At 50.9% G+C, this 23,854-nt stretch overlaps 2 protein-coding genes across 2 annotated transcripts in view; both read left to right on the top strand.

Moving 5' to 3' along the window:
• Akap1 (A-kinase anchoring protein 1) overlaps positions 1-8,698 on the top strand; it is a 33,556-nt gene extending 24,858 nt beyond the window's left edge. The window contains exons 6-11 of the mRNA XM_052194261.1: positions 1,941-2,118; positions 3,875-4,025; positions 4,420-4,487; positions 5,799-5,872; positions 7,176-7,238; positions 7,686-8,698. Coding sequence (XP_052050221.1) covers positions 1,941-2,118; positions 3,875-4,025; positions 4,420-4,487; positions 5,799-5,872; positions 7,176-7,238; positions 7,686-7,760 — 609 coding nt within the window. The 3' untranslated portion in view covers positions 7,761-8,698. The remainder of the gene's footprint in view (positions 1-1,940; positions 2,119-3,874; positions 4,026-4,419; positions 4,488-5,798; positions 5,873-7,175; positions 7,239-7,685) is intronic.
• The window catches only part of Dgke (diacylglycerol kinase epsilon), a 248,326-nt gene extending 225,068 nt beyond the window's left edge, over positions 1-23,258 (top strand). The window contains exon 12 of the transcript XR_007979697.1: positions 23,211-23,258. The gene's annotated coding sequence lies outside the window, so the exon portion shown is untranslated. The remainder of the gene's footprint in view (positions 1-23,210) is intronic.
• Positions 23,259-23,854: the final 596 nt, after the last annotated feature.

Below are 23,854 nucleotides of genomic sequence, written 5' to 3' on the forward strand. Positions count from 1 at the left end.
GCTAGGTGGCTGGGTGTGGGGTTTCTGAATCGCTGGGACTCCACCTAGAGCCACTCACTCCCCAGCACTGGAGTTCTGGGTAGGATCTGCCAGTGAGGATTTGTGTGAGACTTAGACGGACTGCTACATTCTTCTAGTCAGCTGGGCTGAAGAGCGGCCCTGGCAAAGGACTCCCTCCTCTTCCCTTTCCTTAGGAACTGTCCGGATTTTAGTTGATAAATGCAGAGTCCCTAGCCTGGAAGCCCAAGAGGTTAGCAGAAGAGAAGGTAATGTCTCCAGAGCGATGAGCAGGCCCTCCTCGGGCCTCCTGTGCTGGGACAGATGCTCAGTTCTGTGGGCCACATACTGTTTACTGCATTTCAGATGGGCTGAACAAGCTGCTCCAGGAGAATTGCCCCTTTGGGTTTTGTTTAGGATGGTAGGTGTTTCAGCTCTGTCTTCCCCAGCTAGAGACCCTTGTGGGGCGGAGGAGGGTTCTTTCACTGGGGGCATTAGGGAACGGGGTGGGCCCCACTCCATGCTTTGCTTCTGAATTAGAGGTTTTCCCAGAAGGCTTGCCCGTAGCCTCTATTTTCTTTTTTTTGGGGGGGGGTGTGTTCGAGACAGGGTTTCTCTGTGTAGCCCCATCTGTCCAGGAACTCACTCTGTAGACCAGGCTGGCCTCGAACTCAGAAATCTGCCTGCCTTTGCTTCCCATTTCTGGGATTTAAGGTGTGCGCCACCACTGCCCGGCTGGCCGTAGCCTCTTCTTAAATAAGAGAATACCTAGCGTGGGCGCTTTTCTTCCCGTGTTCTGCTTGCTCAGTGGGACTGGGGAGGAGACTCCAGGGTCAACAGGGCTGTGGGGGGACCCATAGAAGTCAGAGGATGTTCTTGGGGCACCCAGGTTTGAAGGCGCAACCAAACCTTCCTGTGTGCAGAGCCCTGCTTTGTTGCCCATAGCGTAGCATCAGGGAAAAGGGTGCCGGGGCATGGGGCTTTTAGAAAACTCTGCCAGGACCTTAGCAGATCAGCACGCCTACAGGCCCCGCCCCAAAGTGAAGAGAGGTGGAAGGCTCTAGGGGCCCAGTAGAAGGCACAGAGGAGTAAATAGGACACCAGGGATCCTGGCCTGGGGCTGCTGCTTGCTCTTCTGAGACTGGGAAATTCTTCCAAGCTCTAGAGTCAACTGCAGGTCCAAAGAGGCCCGAGGCAGCCATCCCCGTATTCTTAGGCGTGTTGTTCTGAGCAAACTGTTCTCTCCCATGTGTGCTTTCCTTGACTTACTCTTCAAAAGAAGGGGGCTGGAGAAATGCTGCAGCAGTTAGGAGCACTGCCTGGTCCTCTAGAGGACCCGGGTTCAATTCCCAGTACCCACACTGCAGCTCACTATTGTCTATAACTCCAGTTCTAGGGAATCCATGGCAGTGGTGTGTGCATGCACACGTATGTGTGTGCGTGTGTGTGCATGTGTGTGTGTGTGCGCTCGTGCGTACACACGCAAAATATCCATACACATAAAATAAATCATTTAAAAAGAAAAGAAAGAGTCAAGGGAGCTTAGTGAGCATGAACTAAAAACTCTGACTCAAAAGGAATGAGAGGGAGGGAGGGAGGGAGGGAGGGAGGGAGGGAGGGAGGGAGGGAGGGAGGGAGGGAGGGATTGACTGCATGTTCCAGGAGACAGACCCTTACCCAGCCTGTGCAAGGAGTCAGCACTGCTTATGCAGATGGCCGCTGGCTGTCTAGTTTGGGCTAGGGGTCCCCCCAATCTTATCCTGAGGTGAGGCTGCCTCTAATGGCAGGTCTTGGTATTACAGTACAACAGCCTACAGCCCCGTGCTGTCTGGGTGCCATGTTCCAGACAGCTGTGCCTGTTCATGGACTTGCCCTGGGGCCTTGGGACATATCCCAAACATGAGAATAACTGATACAGTGTTGGCTACCTCCTCTTCCTCCAGCTCATGCTGCCCGATGGTATCACTGTGGAAGTCATCGTGGTGAACCAGGTCAATGCTGGGCACCTATTTGTACAGCAGCACACGCACCCCACCTTCCATGCACTGCGCAGTCTGGACCAGCAGATGTACCTCTGTTACTCTCAGCCTGGAATCCCCACCCTGCCCACCCCAGTGGAAAGTAAGTGCTACCTGGAGAGTCAGGGAGAGTCCCGGCTCCTGGTCAGGCCAAGACATGTAGGCAAGGAGGGTTGCCCATGTACCCTTGGTCTGGACCAGGAAAAGACTGTTCGGGACTCCCTTGTGTGGCAGCCTCCTTAAGTTCTTGCATCGGTATGGAATTATACAGGGTTGAGTTTCCTGGCTAACCAGTGCTAGCTTGTGTTTCGCTGACTGGCCAAAGCAGTAGGATTGGAGAGGTGTTTTGATGGGTGGACTCTTCTTTTAAACATTTTTTTTTAAGATTAGATTTATTCATTTTATGTTATATGCAAGTATTTTTGCCTGCATGTATGTATGTATGTGTACCACGTGTGTGCTTGGTGCCCGTGGAGGTCAGAAAGGGTTTCAGGTCTTCTGGAACTGCAGTTGTGGATGGCCGTAAACCACCATGTCGGTACTAGGAATCAAACCCAGGTCTTCCTCAAGAACAACCCATGCTCCTGACCACAGAGCCACCTCTCCAGACAGGCCTGGCTTTGTGCCTTCTAAGTGGGGTGATACCAAGTGGTACCCGGGCTTGCCCACCAGGAAGTAGAGAGGATATGCTGTCTGTCATGTAGGGCACTTGGGGTGTACCTTGTCACCTGTGCAGTGGTCTGGCTTGTCACATGACAGGTGAGGCCGCTATCTCTGAAACAAGGGGCTTGCTCAGGCAGCACTTGAGCAGGGGCCGGGGTGTCACTGGTACCTTTGTTGCTTTTATCAGTGGGTAGGGGACTAAATGTAAAATGTTCCATTCATCTCCTTGTGGGCTTTGAAGTATTCCCCCCATCCCCCACCCCCCGGAAGAATGGGGTTTTAATTTTCATCAGATTCTCCAATGATCTAGCCAGAAGTCAAGCTCAAACTGGGGTGTAAGGAAACTAGCTGCCCTGGGACTTTGCCGTCGGGCTGAGGACCAAGTGTAGTTGGCTTCTGGAGATCCTAGCGGTGCTGCTGTGACCCTTCCCTGATCCTGCCCAGCGCGGCTGCCTGGGCACTCTGTGCTTCCTGAGACAGAGGCTGCGTGTGTGGGCTGTAGGCCTAGGATTCCCTTCTGGTCAGGTTGAGTAGACCAGATTGTAGGTGCTGGGCCACTGAGCTCCGCTTGGCAGTGCTTGGTTCTCCCCGGGGACTTTTTCTTAGGCCCAGGGTCTGGGAGGTAATTCGGTGAAAAGCTTGTCACGGGATGTGAATTTGATTTCCTCTAGTTACAAAAAAGAAAAGGAAAGAAAGCAAAGCTGTGTGTAGTGGTGTATGCTTGTGATCCCAGGACTGGGGAGGCAGAGATAGGCAGAATCCTGGAGCTCACTGGCCGGCCAGCATGTTTTATTTTTTTAAAAAGACCCAATATCTGAGGAAAACCATAACACCTGAGGGATGGCAGCTAAGGTCATACCTGGCCTCGCGTCCACGCATACACACAAGACAGGCCCTTGCTCCTCGCTGAGTAAAACCAGTATTGTACTGGTTTTAGCGTCATGGGTCCAGGCTTCAGGATGATTGGGCAGCTTTGGGGATGTGCTGAGCTGGATCTCCAATGTTCTGGGTTTTCCCTTGCTTGTCTGTCTTGGGCTCCGGGAGAGGTTTTGTGGAGGATTCATGTTGTCCCTGTCCCCTCCCCGTGGAAATGCATGCCTCTGACAGTGCGGGAAGTGGGGTTCAGTGACCAGGGTAGCCCTCACAGCCCTGCCCTAGGCCAGACGTGTTCCACACACTTGTCCTCCACCCTGCAGTAACGGTTATCTGCGCTGCCCCTGGTGCGGACGGGGCCTGGTGGCGAGCCCAAGTAGTGGCCTCCTATGAGGAGACCAATGAGGTGGAGATTCGCTACGTGGACTATGGTGGATATAAGAGGGTGAAAGTCGACGTGCTCCGGCAAATTAGGTGAGTGGGACTCCTTGGCCAGTCACAAGCCACCCCTGCATGGCATGGGTGCATGGCTCAGTTCTACCCAGCCTCAGATGGGGCTGGAAGCTTCCCGCCTGCGGCCAGCTTGGTGTCCACTGTCAGACGTAGACAAACGTGAGTGACCTGCCTCAGCTACACACAACTAGAAAGCTGCTCTGTGGGAGAAGCCCCAAGTGCCAGGCCTCAGAAGTGTGTGAGATGCTTGCTTGAGTTTGGTGAAGGACTCCCTCTGAGTCGGGCCTGTAGCAGCTGGCCGCCTGCATTCAGGTGTGCTCGCCAACCCGGACTGTAGGTGTCGATGTGGCTGGGTAGAGGACAGATTCAGAGGCCGCTGGCCGTATTGAACCCCATCCCTTTCTTGCCTTTCCAGGTCTGACTTTGTGACCTTGCCATTCCAAGGAGCAGAAGTCCTTCTGGACAGCGTGGTTCCTCTGTCAGGTAACAGGCAAGCCCCCAGCTGCTGGGGGCCAGGGTGGGGTGGGGCGAGGAACACTGTGGGGCACGGGACTCTAGCCTGTGTAGACATAGTTGCTCTCACTGATAGCTTCTGGTTGACAGAGGCCCAGGATCTCAGATTCCTAGCAAGTCCCCAGGCGAAGCCGGTGCTTCTATGGCCTCGTTCAGGGTCTGCTGCTGCCTGCACCTTACTCAGCTGCCTGCCTTGAGGGGCTCCAGTGAGGTTCTTCAGAATGTGACCCAGAGGGGACAGGCTCGAGGTCAGCACACTGCTTGGCACCATCTCCAGTCCTTAGGCGGTGTGGGGACTGTGCCGGCCTGCACGTCTGAGGCCTGCATGTCTGAGACTGAGAGCATTGCTACAGAGAGGGTGCTGGCCTCCCTTAGCTGTGTCTTCTGGTTTGATGTGATGTAGAAAGTGGTCAGATCGCAGCTCTCATGCTGCAGAGAAGTCTGTTTATTAACCCGTTGCCCTCTCCCAGGCTGGCCCCTTCAGATCCTGTTGTGCCCAGAGCAGTTTACTCAAGACTTACCACAGTGTAACCAGGCGTGGTGCTGCACACTCTAAATCCTAGCATTCAGGAGGCCAAAGCAGGGGGATTGCCATGAGTTTGAAGCCAGCATTAGCTACATACACAGGCAAGAGCCTGTCCTTAAATAAAAAGGCAAACAGAAGCCGGAGTCCCGCTGAGGGCCAATAGGCTCTCTTTCTTTCCCCTCTTTTCTTCCTAACCTTTCTCTGTTCTGTCCATCTAACAGTCTGGCCAGGCCCTACTTTATCACAGACTTGCCTGCCACACCTTCTGAGCCTTCCACCCTGCTACTTTCTGCCTTGGCATATTCTGTTCTTAGATGTCAGGTTTATAAGCCAGCCACCCTGAGTCCTGCCCATTAGAAGGCACCACCCATACTGGGCCCACTGCTGGGGCTAAAACACTGCCTGGTTCTAATCCAACACTGCCTGGTTCTAATCCGGGCTTGGTGGGAGTCCATTGGCCTTTGGGGATCAGCCTTTGCCCATAAAGTAGACATGCCCTCCTGTCTACAGGGGCATTGCTGGTTTGGTTGGAAGCACACAAACTTGTTCACCACAGCTGGCCCATTCTGTATGCCCTGTGCCTTGGGGGACACATGCAACTGGGGCTCCCCTGTGTTTAACCACTTGAGTCAGGTGGCAAGGTGACTGACCTAGACACAGTCCTGCACTCTGCCGCGTCCGAAGCAGCCTACAGGTGACAAGACTGCTTTGTCCCAGAGGGCGTCTCAACTATTTTGTCTTTTTCTTCCTTTTAGATGACGATCACTTTTCACCAGAGGCAGACGCAGCCATGAGTGAGATGACAGGCAATACAGCACTGTTGGCCCAGGTGTGTGGGGGAGGAGGAGGCTGGCCCAGGTGTGTGGGGGGAGGAGGAGGCTGGCCCAGGTGTGTGGGGGGGGGGAGAGGGGCAAGAAACTGGCCCCGGTGTGGGGGGGAAGGGGCAAGAGCCTGGCCCAGATGTGGGGGGGAGGGGGCAAGAGGCTGGCCCAGGTGTGTGTGTGTGTAGGGGACAGGAAGGAGGCTGGTCCAGGTGTATGGGGGGAGTAGGAGGCTGGCTCAGGGGTGTGGGGGGAGGAGGAGGCTGGCCCAGGTGTGTGTGTGGGGGGGAGAGGGGCAAGAAGCTGGCCCCAGTGTGTGGGGGGGGGAAGGGGCAAGAGGCTGGCCCAGGTGTAGGGGAGAGGGGGCAAGAGGCTGGCCCAGGTGTGTGTGTGTGTAGGGGACAGGAAGGAGGCTGGTCCAGGTGTATGGGGGGAGTAGGAGGCTGGCCCAGGTATGTGTGGGGAGGTAGGAGGCTGGCCCAGGTATGGGGCGGGGAGCAAGAGGTCTGCTCAGGGGTGGGGTGGGGCAGGAGGCTGGAGATCAGCCAGGGGCAGTCAGTGGAGGCCCCTGCCTAATGCAACTAAGTGTCCAGACTTGCTCTTTCTTTCTTTCTTTCTTTCTTTCTTTCTTTCTTTCTTTCTTTCTTTCTTTCTTTCTTTCTTTCTTTCTTTCTTTCTTTCTTTCCTTCCTTCCTTCCTTCCTTCCTTCCTTCCTTCCTTCCTTCCTTCCTTCCTTCCTTCCTTCCTTCTTTCTCTCTCTCTCTCTCCCCCTTCCTTCCTTCCTTCCTTCCTTCCTTCCTTCCTTCCTTCCTTCCTTCCTTCCTTCCTTCCTTCTTTCTCTCTCTCTCTCTCCCCCTTCCTTCCTTCCTTCCTTCCTTCCTTCCTTCCTTCCTTCCTTCCTTCCTTCCTTCCTTCCTTCCTTCCTTCCTTCTTTTTTTGTTTTTCGAGATAGGGTTTCTCTGTGTAGCCCTGGCTGTCCTGGACCTCACTCTGTAGACCAGGCTGGCCTCAAACTCAGAATCCGCCTGCCTCTACCTCCCAAGTGCTGGGATCAAAGGCGTGGCCACCACTGCCCGGCAGTGTCCAGACTTCTTGAGATCTGACACTTAATGCTTCCTGACCCAGGAGCCTGGAGTGACCTGCAGACTTTAAGTGCATAAGCCAAGCCACCACACTCCTTTCCTCGAGCTCTCCGTAGGCTGAGGCAGGAAGATGTTGAGTCTGAGGCCTGTCTGGGTTACGGAGTAAAACTTGTCTCAGGTTTTAAGTGTGTACAGCCTAAGGTATTTTCTGTGCCCCATGTCCCTCCAGGTGACAAGCTACAGTGCAACTGGCCTTCCTCTGATTCAGCTGTGGAGTGTGGTTGGAGATGAAGTGAGTCTGCCCCTTCCTCCCAAGCTGCTGTCAGCAGCACTCGGCTGGCTGGGAGCCAGTTCTGGCCGCCGTTAGCATAGTTGTGGACCAGTGCCACTCGGGACACTGGGTGTCACGGTTGGGACTGATGACATTAGTGTCATGTGGGTAGTGTCATGGCGCCAGATGTGCTGTTGAACACGTAACTTCTGGGGCAGTCCCTCCCAACACAAAGTACCCTTAGTGCCAAGTGAGAGTGAGGGGGCCCTGCTCTAGACCTTCCATGACCTCTGTCCATTGCGCCTATCCTACCGTCAAGGCTTGGGTTTCTTCAGGATGTTAGACGCCTATGCCAAAGGGCACAATTACACCCAGGTCTGCACCTGTTCCCTGGCTGACACTTGGGTTGAAGGACCCACCTAGCCCCTTGATGCCGTGCAGAATTCTCAGGAAAACTCTCTTTTCTAGGTGGTGTTGATAAACCGGTCGCTGGTGGAGCGAGGCCTTGCACAGTGGGTAGACAGCTACTACGCCAGCCTTTGACCCAGGCTCCTGAGCTCTTCCGTCTTCTTTGCACTGTTGAGATTGGGTTTGGCACCCAGGACAGAGATTTAACAGCAGAGTAACAAACACTGTTCTCACTGAGTCTTCTTTCCCCATTCTGCGGTCCTGTGGAGAAGGAGGCTCCTCCCCAGGAGGAGCTGCGTGTTTCTTTCAAAGCTTTAGAATGGCGCTCCACCGGCCAGCTGGCATAGCCCGGCTGGGGGCTGTCCTGTTCCCATTCTATCCGCTCCCCTCTCCCCACCCAAACCCCACACTGCAGCAGGCAGGCCAGGGCGTGTGTGGGGCTGGCAGAGAGGGTCAATTTCAGAGTCTTTATTCAGGAAGTGAGACATGGACTAAGTGGTATCAATTCCCTGTATAGCTCACTTGGATGAGTTGATGGTGTTTAGCAGTTTTTATATACTTCCTCCAGGTCTCTAGGAACTCAGACTTTTTTAAACATGGGTGTAAATAAGGAGCAGTTGTCACACCTGACCCCAGTGAGCGGGGAGAGGGGAAGCTCTTATCTTGCCAAGCCTGGTTGTAATTTGTAACCATTTTCTATTTGTGCAAACTCTGTAAATATATGTTTAAAAATGTAATATTTTGTACAAGACACACTGGAGAACAAAGGGAACTCAACTCTTCCACACTCTTCACGAGGAACTAGAAGTCCATCCATCCCACGGAGAGGGTCCCTCCTCCCCTGCTGCTGCAGCTAGGGCCCTGGGCTTCCTATGCAGACAGGAAGCTGTATGGGGGACTTCGTTTGGGGATTTGATTTTTTTTTCCTGTACGCATTTAAAAAAAGAAACTTCATTGAATTACCTTGCAGTGGTGTGCTTGACTCTTTTATAGACTGTCTTTAGCATTGTGCAATTTAAGGATAACTTAAGGATCTTGGACTTTACATAAATCTTGAATTGTATAAACTATAACCTTGAGTCCATTTTTTTCTTCAGTGGTGGCAAAGATTTGGGGCTGAGACTAAGGGTGGTTGAGAGTGGTGTGGTCTATAGAGGGTCCAGCTGTGACTCTCCGAGGGCCACAATGATAAAAAGACCCAAAGTCTTGGAAGACATTTTGGCCTGCTCTTCCCCCTGCCCCCACCAGGTGGCAGCCCAGCTTCCTCTGGCTTCTGCATTCTGAGAACACAGGGTGTGGTGCAGAGAGGACCTAAAAAGATGAAAGGGAAGCCTCTGCGTGCTTCCCTTGAGATGGGCTAGGTGTTGAGACAGGCCAAAGCCATACATAGGCTCTGGGGAGGATGTAGATTCTTGGTCTCTCAGATCTTAAAGTGTCATTCTCAGAGGATGATTCCATGGGACATGGTTGGGAATTGGAGGAAAAGCAGGTTGGTAGGGCTAATCAGGAAGGCATGAACTCCAGACAGACACTCTTCAGAGGAGCAGGTGTTTGGGGTTTTCCGGGAAAAGGTCATCTGAGGCTCCTGTTAACTAGTGGTCTTAGCCGGAACCAGGCTGGGGGGTGAAGGGTGGAGACTCGGGGACTGGGCTTCGATGTTACAGTTTTTTCCTGTTGGCTCACTTCAGGAGCCACTTTGCTCACTCACCTAGGGCTTATGTCCCCGACAAGTGCCGGGACTTAAAATGGTCGGCCAGGGGTGTGGGCTTAGATCTTAGGAAAACAGGGAGGGATAAGGGCCATTGGTGGATTTGCTTCTGTGAATGACTTAAGTCAAACACAAAGTAAGCAAGGAGACTTTTGTAACGTCTGAGCCAAAGGGCGAATCTTTTCATGTAGGATGGCCTAGAAGGAAAAATCAACTCCATTGACAGTGTCTTGGGTAGTCTGGTGAAATACAGTCGATATATAACCTGAGGGGGGGGGTAATTTCCTGTACCCACATGGCAGCTCACCAACTGTAACTCCTGTTCCAGGGGACCTGATGCCCTCATACAGACAGGTAGGCAAAATACCAATGTACAAAAACCAATAAATGATATAAAAAATAGAACCTGATTCCTCATTGTGACAGTTTTCCAAAAGCTGCAATTAAAGAGAAAATTTAATATTGTTCACTTAATGCATATAAGAAAAACATTAATGAGGAAGTCCACAGCTTGATATCTGGTACGGACTTGCTCTGCAGTCTCTGTGTTTCTGGGGTCTATAGCAGTAACTGGCTTGTGGCTCCTGCTTTGGATGGTGATACTACAAACATAGATTGGCCAAGTGTTACCACACAAGCAGCACTTGGGAGGCAGAGGCAGGAAGGAGGCCAGCCTGGGCCATATGGTGGTAATGTGTCAAAAACAAGATTGTGGGCTGGGGAGATGGCTCCTTAGACCAGGTAAAGACATCAGTTGTACAGGACTGACGGCCCGAGTTCAATGCCCACATCAAAATCCAGAGTGAACGCAGCAAAACCAAAGTCGACCTCTGACCTCCACATGCATGACAGCACATGTGCCCACGTCGCACACATTTACAGTTTTAAAAGCATGTTTGCAGGAAGTGTTTTAAAAGTGTGTGTAAGTTTTTCTATGTAGGTCAAGCTGGCATCAAACTTCAATCCTGTCTCTGCTTCCTGGGTGCTAGAGTTACAGGTGTGTGCCCCTAGATTATTCCGTGAAATATTTAAAAAGTAGAACTAGCACGTCTCTGCGCTTGCGCCTCTAACTCTCTGCCCCGGTGGCCTGGCCAGTCATGCACTGGAGATTCATGGAGATTCACTGGCCTGGAGCTCCTGGAATGTCTCCACCAGCTTGCTAGGTTCCCAGTGGCGGGTCACTCCCACAGCAACCCTGTGCCCCAAATCCCCCACTTTGTACCTTTGAGGTACACATCTGGCAAACCCACGTTTTGCTGCCACACCTTTCTCTCTCGAACCTAGCTTGGCTGAATTTTGACATTAAACCAGTCATCAGTCTCAAATTTTGTTCCGACTGTTTCCATCTTCACTGCACACCTGTGTCTTACACAGTGCCCTGAGCTTCTCATTTTGGCTTAACCTTCCTTTTGGGACTTTCTGATTTGTTGTTATAATCAGGACATGTGAACCCCTAAAGTGTGAAAAGTGTGTGTCTTGACCTGACAGGCACCATTATTTGACTGGGCATCTCTGCCTAACAGGGTGTGCCCTTTGCCAAGAATCCTGTCTACAACCAAAATGTGACCTTCGGCTCTGTTGGGCTTAAATGTGGACATAGGGTTCCTCCTGATTCTGAGGGGGGCGGGATGTGTCACAGAGCTGCAGTCACGAGGGCAGGCATCCTTTCCTCCATCCTCTGCCCAGTGTCAGCCGTGTTGCAGAGTGAAGACAGAGAAGAGCTTCAGGTAACCCTGGATGGAGCTAGGGGTGAGGCAGAATTGTCATAAGCCGCCAGGATGAGGTTTGCGTGTCAGCTGTGACCTACTCGGTGATGCTGCTTCAGGCTCCTGCCTTAGCCATCGTTCTGTGGCTGTGAAGAGACGCCGTGACCTCTTGTAAAGGAAAACCTTTCACTGGGGTCAGCTTACAGTTGAGAGGTCTAGTCCTTTATTGTCATGGCACACTCGGCCGTGGTGCGGGAGAGGTTGACAGGAGTCTTGGATGGGCGGGCAGCAGGAAGACAGAGCCCGGGGCAGGCGGAACTCCAAAACCCTTCCCAGTGACACACTTCTTCCAACAAGGCCACATCTCCTAAACCTCATCAAGTAGCCACACTCCCTGATGGCCAAGCATTCTAGGGGACTCTTCCTGTTCAAACCACCACAGTCCCAACCTTTACTCTTGCCATAGTCCTTTGCTCTCTGTCCCTATAACCCTCACTTTGTAAATAAAACAAAAGGTGGTTCTGATGGGCAAATGTGAGGATGAGGACCCAGGTTTGGATCCTCAGATCCCACAGAAAGCTGGATGTCTGTCATAGTGTGCAGCTACAATCCTAGTGTGCCAGGGAGGGGAGGACAAGACAGAATCACCAGAAAGTCCCGGGCAGCTAGCCTGGTGTGGCCATGTGCAAATCTACCTGTACATGAACATGGCTTTATGTCGTGAAGACACACATCATGCAATAGCTATACATTTTTAAATGAAGGTGGATTTCAACAGGCTTGCCTGGTTTGATTTGGGGGTAATCTGGCAAACTGGGCCAACTGAAGATTCCTCTTAAGGAGGTTGATGTGAGTTTTCACAAAGAAAATAATCTCAGTGAGATCTTGGCTTGTTTGTTTTCGAGAGCAGGCCCAGCTGACATCTGGTGGAGACAGACGGCATTGGAGAAACCCCGGTGCTCTGGGCAAGGGCGGCTGATACTTCCTCCCTGAGCTGGGATGGAGTTCTTGTCTTTCTCTGGTCTTCCTGGCAGGAAGACAGCAAAGGCGTTCTGACTGCTCCTGTGGGTTTCTACACCAAGTTCCTGTGTACGAATGCCAAGCCTGCTAAGGGCTACAAAGCTGAGACAGACCCAGAGCCCTCAGGAAGCACTCTGCGGAAGTGTGCCAATGAGTCTACAACAGATGGCACGTGCCAACGTGGGGGCCTGGCTTCACTCTTCTGTGGTGTCCCGGATCATCTGTGAGGTAGGGACTAGGCTCACAATAGGCTGAGCCTGTCCTTGAACCCATGTCTTCTGGTATCCAGGCTCTGCTCTCTGTGGGTGCTGGGGAGCCCAAATTCCCAAGTAACTTGGCTCACATAAGCACAAGCCCCTGCACACGGATATTTATCTTCACTTTAATGACTTGGAGTCTGTTCTGTTCGTTTGTGCAACAAAGGTTGAGAGAACTTCCCAAGGCTTTGACGGTCCTCACTGGTTGCCTATTACACTTGCTTGAAACCGGCCACATGAGCAGATTTAACTGGTCTGAGACGAAACTACTTACTAAGAGGTTAAACATTATTACCTTTTGGGGGCTGGAGAGATTGTTTAACAGTTAAGAATGCTCGCTGGAGCCGGGCAGTGGTGGCGCATGTCTGTAATCCCAGCACTTGGGAGGCAGAGGCAGGCGGATTTCTGAGTTTGAAGCCAGCCTGGTCTACAGAGTGAGTTCCAGGACAGCCAGGGCTACACAGAGAAACCCTGTCTCGAAACAACCAAATAAAAAAAAAAAAAAGAAAAGAAAAAGGAATGCTTGATGGTCTTTCAGAGGACTAGAGTCAGGTTCCTCCCACCTACGCTGGGCAGCTAACAACTAACACAACTATGAGAGGTTTACCTCTTCTGGCCTCTGTGACCACTCACACACACATGCACGTGCACATGCAGACACACATAATAATACATATTTTAAAAGATTATTATTTGGGGGGGTACTACATACACAGCTCAGTAATGGGACGGCTCGTACAAGCAAGCATGAGAATCTCAACCTCAGAATCCACAGAAAAAATCTGGCGTGGGAGTAAAAGAGATGGATCAGTGGTTAGAGCATAGGCTGCACTTGGAGAGGTCCTGGGTTCGATTCCCAGCACTCACATCGGGTGGCTCATCACCACCTGTAACTCCAGTTCCAGGAATCTGATGTCTCTGGCCTCTGAGGATACGGCACTCATTTGCAATATTCCCTTTAGAATATTACCTCCCCATTGTTATCTTTAGAACGTAACAAATTCATAGGAGAATGTGAAGCCTGCTGTAATATGCACATATCCCAGATGACCTTCAAAAGGTGAGGTTGTGTCCTGTGTCCTAGAGTTCCCTTGTGCCCTGCTCAGTCTAATTTAGTTTTCCAGGTAAGAGCTCATATAGCCTATGCTGGCCTTGAATTCCCTATGTCGAAGGGTGATCTTGAACTTCTGATCTTTCCACCTTCCCAAGTCCTGAGAGCACAGATATATACCACCACCGTGCCCAGCTACGCAGTGCCACGGGCCAAATTTACCACTTCATTCATGGCAGGCAACCAAACCACCTCCAACCCAACCACATCCCTGACTCCTCCTTTGCTGTAAAACAATATCATTTATGTAGATGGGCGTTTTGCCTGCTAGGATGTCTGCGTGTCACATGCCTCCCTGGTGCCTGAAGAAGTCAAAAGAGGTTGTTAGCAGCCCCGGAACTGGAGTTACAAAAACCTGGGTCCCTTGGAAGAACAGCCAGTGATGCTTTGAACCACCGTGCTGCCTCTCTGGTCCCGCCCCTGCCCCTTTGATGTTTAAAGGGAGGTTAATGAACTGCATTGTCACCAGTTGGAGTGTGGCTCAGACTGTTTCTGTTGGATAGTGCTAGGTAGGAACAGTTTTGAGGTCACAGCCCTGCAGATGGTCTCATATTAGAAGTGCAAGCATTTGCTTCAGTTTACCTAGAATGCTTGCAAGTGGCCCGCTGAACCAGAGATTCTCCCCCTCCCACTGCCCCCCAGACAGTGTTTCTCTGTGTAGCCCTGGCTGTTCTGGAACTCACCCTGTAGACCAGGCTGGCTTCGAACTCAGAAATCCACCTGCCTCTGCCTCCCAAGTGCTGGGATTAAAGGCGTGCACCACCACCGCCCTGCTCGAACCAGAGATTCTTAAGAATGGATGGGACTTTGAAACCTACTTTATTTTTTCAGTACTAGAGTGGGGCAAATACAGGCCTTCACCCGTGTTCTATCACTAGGGCTACATCACCACCCCCTTTTACATTTTTATTTTGAGACAGTCATCCAAGCTGGCCTTGAACTCCATAGTCCAGGTAGCTGAGGCTGAGGCAGGCCTTGAACTTGTAACCCTATCTTTTCGTTTTTCTCTTGAATTTTAAACTAGAAGGATAACCTTGAACAACGTTCTTTTTTCTTCTCTTCCTCATCCTCTTCCTCTTCTTCCTCTCCCCTCCTCCTTCTTGTTTTTTTGAAACAGTGTTTTTCTGTGTATCCTGGAGGTTGCTCTGTAGATCAGGCTAGCCTTGAACTCACAGAGATCCACCTGCCTCTGCCTCCGGTGCTGGTGCTAGAATTGAAGTTGTCCATCACCACTTCCCGCTGACTCTGAACCAATTTCCCGCCTCCATCTCCCGACTGCCGGGCTGGGATCACAGGTGTGACCGCTGCAGCCAATGTAGGTCATGCTGGAGAGTGAACTAGGGTTTCGAGCGTGCTCTGGTCAGTTCCCCCCAACAGCCGTGTCCTCGGGCTTGAGTTTCTTCTTCTAAAGTAGTATGCTTCCCCACTGGGTTGAGACAACATGGAATCCTTGGTTCCTGTGGTGACTTGGTTTGGGGTTAGAGCTGATTATTGTGTAATCTGGGTAATGTTCTGCTGTCCGCTATGTGTGCCGTGTTGCGCCTTAGGTCAGATGTACCTGGGGGACAGTGATCGAAATCAGGGTGCGCAGTTTAGTTTTTACCCTCAAAACACCCTGTTTCCTGTTTTGTTTCATCCACATTAGGCAGGGCATGGTTTGTAATGATTCTGTTCAGAGGCTGGAAAGAGAGCATTTAAACAGTAAAAGGCCCACCTCAAAAAAAAAAAAAAAAAATTGAGCCATAAAAGAGAATGTGTTTTTCAAGTGTTTAAAGGAGTGGAATTAAGTCTTGTGCACGACACTGGGCAGACCGCTGCTATTACGGTCTACGTCCACTGGATGGCGCCAGCGCCACAGCACAAGCTACGATAGGTATTTCCCCCCCCCCCCCCCCACCTTTGCCTCATCACTGAAACCGGGTTCTCCAAGCACTGTCTCAATATTAAACTTAATAGGAATGCAAATTCCCAGCTTGTACCCCCAGACTTACTGAACAAAAACCATATAGCACTCCGTCCACGTAGTTTAGATGCAGACTTAAGTTTGAGAGCCACTGTCCTAGAATCAACCTTGGGGTAGCTTGGGAAGATGCCTGTAGGAAGCCAAGAGCGGTTTGCTGGGGAGGGGTGAGGAGGGGGAGGCGGCCGGGGTGTGTGTGTGGAGGGGGTGGGGGGTGAGAGGTGAGGATGGGGCGGGTGGAAGGTGGAAGGTCATTGGTGCAGGTATAATTAATGCCTAGGAGCTGGTCCAAAATCAGAAAGCTGATTTGGACCGGGGGTGGGGGTGGGGGTGCGCACAAGGCCGGTTTTCTCCCAAGTTGGGTAAGGGGAAGTAGAGGAGAGAAAAGAGGGCTCTTGAGAGAGATGTCCCTCCTTTAGGGCGACACATCGTGGGCTAGGAGCTGAATCATAGGCTGGCTGAGTTCTGCCGGGAGCCCCAGGGCAGCTTGTGTCCTCATTGTAGCCGTTCATCTCAGCCTGTTCTGAAATTTCACCAGCCTACTACTGTGTTAATGGATTGAAATCTTGCAACCCTCCCAAGACGACCCAGGAAAATGGATGCTCAGAATCAAAACGAAGCTGAGACGGGGTGGGGAAATCACTAGTGAATTAAAACCTTATTTTTGTCTTTTCGATCCCATCTGTACCCTCGGGGAAGGCCACTGCAGAATGAATTCATCTCTCTCTCTCTTTTTTTTTTTTTTTTTTTTTGACACTGACAAAAATTCCTTTTGCAGGTCGCTGCTGAGGCTTCACAGGGGCGACATACCATGCAAATATATTTTTTTTTCAGTTATGATGTATACAGTTTTTAGTTTGATTTATTTTTGATGTCAGAAACAAAATGGAAGTTAGCTTTTTAAAAATGAGCGCGGCTGGTTGAATAAATAAATAATATGCTCTTGGCCAGAACCTGCCAGTGCCTCCTTAATTGCCCATTGATTCTTTAATTCTCTGCACTTCACCATCTACGAAATTAAGAGGCCACAGAGCATGGAGATGTCTTTTGCCAAACAACTGAAAGAACCAGGGATTTCCGAAGGTGTGGTCCTCCCTGGGGGCTTGGGCCCAGCAAAGATGGAGGCCTGGTGTCCCGCATGGAGCCTTCCCAAGCTTCTGTTTGGTCACCTGGCTTTCCAGCCATGAACATGTGTGTTGTGTCCAGCAGCTGAGAACGCGCACTCTGGTGGGACACCAGTAGCAGCAGGGACCCGGTTGTCCCTCCTCGTGGTCTCTAGAGGTTGGGTGGTCTGACATGGTCTCTCTCCAGCAAATGCTGCTGTTCGGATCTTTCAGGCTAGTCCGATGGACCCGCCACGGGTCCTGGGAGCTGCCTCCTTTGCGCCAGGGAGATGTTCCAGGAATTTCCCTTTTATCCCTTTTCTGGGATGACCAACCCAGCCTCCCCTCCCTCAGAAGTCCCCAGGCATCTATGTAGCCTCCACAGTCTCCCTCTCCTTCCCTTCAGGGCTTAGGCGCCTGTTTTCTCATCTCAGGGTGTCCCCTAGGACCCTACTCCAGGACGCACTCTTCCTCAGGATTCTGCCCTGAAGCACCCTCCTCCAGGGTGTGGCTCTGAGCATTCATGCCCCTCTGTAAGCTGCCACACTGGGTGAGTTAAGGACAGGTCGTGCCAATTGCTTCTCTGTAGAAGTCTTTTAAACGGGTCTGCTTCCACGGGCCGGGGTGGGGTCGGGGCTCTCCCAGTCTCTCGGGTCCATAGGGCTCATCATTTCTTCCACCCCGGAGACACAATGCCAGTCGCCTCTGCCTTTCCTCCTATCCTGGAGTCTCCATGCATGCCTACTCGGCTACTGTTAATGTCCCCATGAGAAAGGCTACTCTGGGCTGGGAGCCCAGGCAGGGGTGCCCAGCCAGGAGCAGGGGGACCTCGCCTCCCTTTGCCCCTGGACCCCCTCCTCTCTGTCCCCATGCTCCTCTCTATCTGCATCTTCCTCGAATTAGAATTCTCACTCTTCCACTTACCAAGTCAGCATCGCGCCTGCCTGTCTCCGCCACTGTCAACATCCTGCTCCCAAGTCCCCAGCAGCCCGAGCTCAGGGCCGTCCCTCTCTCTCTGGCAATTACAGATTCCTTCCCTGGCTCACGTCGGAAGTCTTTGTTCTTCTCCCCGAACGTTCAAGTTAATTTCTACTGACTGTTTATTCAGCCTTTGTACTGACTGGCTTGCTACTTAGTCAGGAAACGGGGCCCTCTGAGGCAAAAGCACGGGGTGTGTGGGGGGGTGCGCGGGGACTCAGAGCAGCACTTTAGGACAGGAACTAACACGCTGCAGAGGAGGAGGGCGCTAGACAGGGCCGCGGGACCAGGAGTGGGATCTCGTGAGCTTAGGGAGGGAAGTGGGTGGGGAAGAAGAGGAGGGGAGAGGAGGGGAGGCGAGCAGGGAAGGGGGATGAGGAAGGGAAGCAGGGGAGGGGACAAGAGAGTTAGCCTCAACTCAGGGCCTGCTTCTTGTGTCTGGGAGCAAGTGTGCGTGGAAATAGACTTGGAGACAGGCGCGCTCCACTTACTCGGAGACCCGCTGTGTGGGAGACAGAAGACAAGTACACCAAACAGCATTAGCAGTCCTGCCTTGCCTTCCGTGTTAGCCTTCTGTTCGGCCAAGCATTTGAGAGTTTAGGAGGGGTCTTGCAAAACACCCCTGTGCTGGAGGGACATAAGAAGGAATCCGGTAGGGAAGAGCAGCGAGGAGGGAGGGGACAGGAAGAGGAGTGGGAAAGGAGAAGGCTAGGATGGGGTAAGGAGAGGTCTCTGGGCCAAGGAGACACCAAAGGTCCTGTGTCGCTGCTGGCTGGTGGGAGTGGTCACAAGCCCAGCGGGTTTTTCACCTTTTTTCTTTTATGTTGAGAGACATTGTTGTTAAATTTCCCAGACTGTTGTCAAACAAAGAATCTCCTGCTTCAGTCTATTGAGTAGATGCTGTTACAGGTGCTCTTAGCTGGGCTGCCTGTAATCTCTGTCTCTGACTGTCTGTCTCTTTCTCTCTCTCTGTATAGGTGATATAGATGAGATAGAGATACATGGCATACATATATAAATATAGATATAGATGATATAGTTATATAGTATAGATACAGTTATAATAGATATAGGTATAGATATAGGTACAGCTATAGATATAGGTAGATATACTATATAGGCCTGGCTAGGCTAGAACTTGCTGTGTAGACCAGAATGGTGGTGAACTTGTCCTCCTGCTTCCGATTCCTGACTACTTGAATTACCGGAGTGCACCGCCGTGCTGGCAGCAATCTCTTGAAAATCCAGTGGAAGGTGTTGTAGCCTTGGCTGACCTTGAACTTTCAACCTTCCTGCCTCAGCCTCTGGAGTACTGGGACTCCGGGTGTGTACCACCAAAGGCCCTGGGTTCGGATCCCAGCACTGCAAAAGTGAACAGATGGATGGGTGTGGTCTTAGGGTGACCACTGCTGGGATGACACACCACGACCAGAAGCAACCTGAGGAGCAAAGGGCTTGTGTGGCTGGTGCTGTTCATCGCTGGAGGAGAGCAGGACAGGAACTCAAGCAGGGCAGGAACCTGGAGGCAGGGCCTGATGCGGAAGCGGGAGGAGGGCTGCTTACTGGCTTGCTTCCCATGGCTTGCTCAGCCTGCTTTCTTGTAGGCCCCAGGACCACCAGCCTGGGAATGGCACCGCCCACTGTGGGCTGTACCCTCCCCCACCAATCATTAATTAAGAAAATGCCCTACAGAGGCATTTTCCATATCTCAGTCTTATGGAAGCATTTTCTTAAACGAGGTTCTTCCTCTCAGATGACTCTAGCGTTTGTCAAGTTGACCTAAAGCCATCTAGCACAGAAAATAAACTTTTAATATTTACATTTATTTATACTATTTTTTTATACTATTACTTTTATTTATGTATGCTATGTTGACTAACCTGGCCTTGAAACTAGAAAGCCACCTGTTTCTGCCTCCAGAATGCCAGGATTAAAGGCTTTTGCTGCCATACCCAGTGAATAAATTCATTTATTTAAAAAGATATGATGGGTCCCTTCTTTCTTCCAAGAAATCTTCCCAAACTCCGTTATGAAAAACAGACAAGGTAGCTATTTTGTTCATGCTAAGCTTACACGCCTGGGCTACGAGGGTGGCTCAGAGGTAAAGGACTTGCCTAACATGCATGAGGTTTGACCTCAGCCCACAGCAAATAAAAGTAAGTTAAAAGTAAAACACACTTGTATGTTGACGTGTATGGGAATTTAGCTATTAGGTGGAGAATACTGAGGCAGATGAAAAGGTAAAGTGGATTAAATGCAATGTGATGGCCTGTATTGGATCTGAGAACAGTAAGGCCCTCAGTGGGAAAGCTGTGAAATCTGAGGAAATGATGGAGTTAGTTCCTGTCTTAGCAGTGACCCCCCTCCCCCGTGGAGTGCTCGGCCCTGAGGGCTGGGCTGGGCTTAGTTCCGATGGATGCCGGGAAGCTCACTTAGAGGTTGCCACTTTTCTGCAAATAGGAATTGCTACCAAGAAAAGCTTTCTCTCCAAGCATTTATGACATCCATGAATAGATCTCACAAACGGACGAATGATCCAAGGCCTAGCTCGGGGTGGCAGGGAGCTCCCTCAAACAGCAAGTACTGCTACCTTCGCTTTGACGTCACAGTATGGACAGAGAGCTTGCCTCTCCTGACCAAGTCATTGAAAATGTTAGCAGATTTGGATGGCTGCTTGCCTGTGTCTCAGGCTCCTTGAGAACAAAGGGCAGTAGATGCTACATTAGGGCAGTACAAGTCTGCAGGTTGGCATTTGTTAAGGACGTGGGGGCACACATGTGTTTGTGTGTGTGCGTGTGTGTGTGTGTGTGTGTGTGTTAACAGTTTTAAGGTTGTCTAAAATTTGTTGTTGTAAAAAAATTGTTGTGTTTTTCGAGATAGAGTTTCTCTGTGTAGGCTTGGCTGTTGTGGAACTCACTCTGCAGACCGGGCTAGCCTCGAACTCAGAGATTGGCCTGTTTCTGACTCCTGAGTGCTGGGATTAAAGGTGTGCACCTCCAGTACCACCTGGCTAAAGTATTTTTAGAATATGACTTGTTTTGTTTTGTTTTGTTTTGAGACAGTCTTACATAGCCCAGGCTGGCCACAAACTCACTACATAGCTGAGGAGGGCCTTGACCTCCTGACACCTGCTCCGTCTTCTGATGCTGAGATTGTCTGACACCCCTCTCTGAGTTGTACCCCTAGCACCTCTTTAACTTTTCTTTAATTAGAGAGTCATTATTGGGGATGAACCATATAGCTCAGTGGATAGATGAGGGCACAGCTGAGTCTGGAAACCTGAATTTGTAGCCCATGTGGTAGGAGAGGAGTGATTCTTGAAACTTGGCTTCTGACCTCTACATGGGTGCTGGCTGTGAGACATCTGTGCACATGCACACACCACACACACACACACACACACACACACACACACACACGTAATTTAAAATTTTAAATTCTTAGGTGACCTAATATGTATGCATGCAAGCCACGTATCGCGTGTAGGGGTCAGAGGTTGATTTTTTAAGAACCAGTTCTTTCCTTCCATTATGGGATCCGAGGCTCCAACTCAGGATATCAGGTTTGCACGGCAAGCATCTTTTACCCACTGAGCCATCTCACCTGCCCCCTTTTAAAGAAAAATTGTTTTAAGAGAGTCTGGTTAAGTTGCTTAGGTTGGCCTTGATCTTGCGACTCTCCAGCTCTAGCTTCCTGGGTAGCTGGGATTTCAGGCCTTGGCTGCCCTGACTGTGTTACGTGGGTCTGTGGTCAGCATACTCATCCCCAGCTAACCCCATGTTCTATACATGGATGCCCAGTCCAGCCCAGAACCATGTTTACTCTCCTCTTTAGCACCCTCCTTACAGTCCATGTTTGGCCATGACTGGGCCCAGGTTATTATTACCTGGTCTGAATGTGAAACAACCCCCAAAGGTCCCTGTGTTTGAACACAGGGACTGTGGTGGTTTGAATAGATTTGGCCCCCAAAGACTCGTGCGTTTGAATGCTTGGCCCACAGGGAATGGCATTGGTTGGAGGTGTGGTTTTCTTCAAGTAGGCGTGGCCTTGTTGAAGGAAGCTCATCACTGTGGGTGGGCTCTGAGGTGTGCTATGCTCAAGCTCCACCCAGGGTGGAATCAGAGTCTCTTCCTGGCAGCCTTCCGATCTAGATGCAGAACTCTCAGCTCCTCCACTAGCACCATGACTGTCTGGTTGCTGCCATGCTTCCTGCCATGATGATAATGGACTGAACCTCTGAAACTGTAAGCCAGCCCCAATCAAATGTCCTTCATAAGAGTCCTGCTGGTCATGGTGTCTCTTCATAGCAATGAAACCCTAACTAATACAGGGACCCCCGCCTAGTGGTGCTATTTGGGAAGGTTCTAGAAAAAAAGAAGTGGAGTCTTCTAGAGGATGTGAGTTAGGAAGGGGTGGGCCTTCAGGTTTTATAGCCCAGCTTTAACTCCTGTTGTACAGGCTGGCTCTGTGTGTCAACTTGACACAGGTCTGAGTCACCAGAGAGGAAGGAGCCTCAGTTAAGGAAATGCCTCCGTGAGATCCAACTGTAAGGCATTTTCTCAATTAGTGATCAAGGGGGAGGGCCTAGCTCATGGCGGGTGGTGCCAAACAATCCATGATCAGCATGCCAGTAAGCAGTACCCTCCATGGCCTCCACATCTCCTGCCTTCAGATCCTAGCACTGCCTGAGTGCTTGTCCTGACTTCCTCCAGTGATAAGAATAAGATCTGGAAGTGTAAGCTGAATAAACCCTTTCCTTCCTCCCCAACTTCCTTTTTCAGTCTTGGTGTTTCATTGCAGCCATGGAAACCGCAGCTAAGACTTCCCTTCTCTCTGTGTCCTCACTGCGGATGCAATAGCAGCAGCTGCCCTCAGTTCCTGCCGTCTTGCCTTCCCTGCCACGATAGACTGGACAAACCCCTTCCTTCCAGAAGCTGTTCCTTGTTAGGTGTTTGGTCATGGCAAAAACAAAACAAAACAAAAATGTCAAACCCAGTGAAACACGCTACCTTGTGATCTTGGGAGAAGCTGCAAGAAGCTGGGAACTTGGGAGCTGTCAGCTGCTACACTGCCTTTCACCTGGAGACCGTCCACATGGAGGGAGACAGGAAGGGAGCGCCGAGCCTGGAGAGAAATAGAAATGAGTGGGGTTGGGGCCAGTGTCAGGCAGCCTCAGTCTTGCCCTTGGTCCACAGACACCCAAGATCCCTCTGTCAACTTCAAAGATGATTTATTTATTTATGTATTCATTTATTTTACTTCTATGAGTATACTCCTGCTGTCTTCAGACACCCCAGAAGAGGGCGTCAGATCCCATTACAGATGATTGTGAGCCACCATGTGGTTGCTGGGAATTGAACTCAAGATCTCTGGAAGAGCAGTCAGTGCTCTCAACCTCTGAGCCATCTCTCCAGCCCCCCTCTTTCAACCTTTTCCAAAAAAAATATTTATTCATCTATGTGCATCGGTGTTTTGCTGTATGTATGTCTACGCGAAGGTATTGGTACTGGAGTTCCAAGTATCCCCTGGTACTGGAGTTACAGACAGTTGTGAGCTGCCATGTGGTTGCTGGGAATTGAACCTGGATCCTCTGGAAGAGCAGCCAGTGCTCCTAATTGCTGAACCACCTCTCCAGTCTCTACTCTGATAATTTTTTTTTTTAAAACTTAAACTTGAACCCAAAAGAAGGCAGGGCGGTGGTGGCACACGCCTTTAATCCCAGCACTTGGGAGGCAGAGGCAGGTGGATTTCTGAGTTTGAGGCCAGCCTGGTCTACAGAGTGAGTTCCAGGACAGCCAGGGCTACAGAGAAACACTGTCTCGAACAAAACAAAACAAAACAAAACAAAACAAAACAACCACAAAAAGAAACCAAAAGAAAATGTGAGTGGGAGAACTAGGGAGATAGATGGCTGGTAAAGTGCTTGCTACATAAGCACAGGGGCCTGGGTGTGGTCCCTAGACAACATCTAAAATGCGGGGTGTGGTGCATGCATGCAATCCCAGTGAAGTTTAGGGAAACCCTGAGGGCCAGCCAGTCTAGCTCCAGACTCAGTGAGAGACCATGACTCTGAAACCAAGGTGCACAGTGAGGTGTGGCAGTGCATCCCTTTAGTTCCAGCACAAAAGAGGCAGAGGCAGGTAGATCTCTGTGTGTTCAAGTCCAGCCTGGCTTACATAGTGCATTCCATGTACTGAGATGGATCTCAATCCAACAACAATAATAATAAACGTACAGAGAGCAGGGGCTGTAGAGATGGCTCAGAAGTGCTCTTCCAGAGGTCCTGAGTTCAATTCCCAGCAACCACACGGTGGATCATAACCGCCTATACTGGGATCTGATACTCTCTTCTGGTGTGCAGGCAGAATACTATATACATAGTAAAT

This window comes from Apodemus sylvaticus, chromosome 10 (genome assembly GCF_947179515.1).
Source record: "Apodemus sylvaticus chromosome 10, mApoSyl1.1, whole genome shotgun sequence".
NCBI classification, from domain to species: Eukaryota; Metazoa; Chordata; class Mammalia; order Rodentia; family Muridae; genus Apodemus; species Apodemus sylvaticus.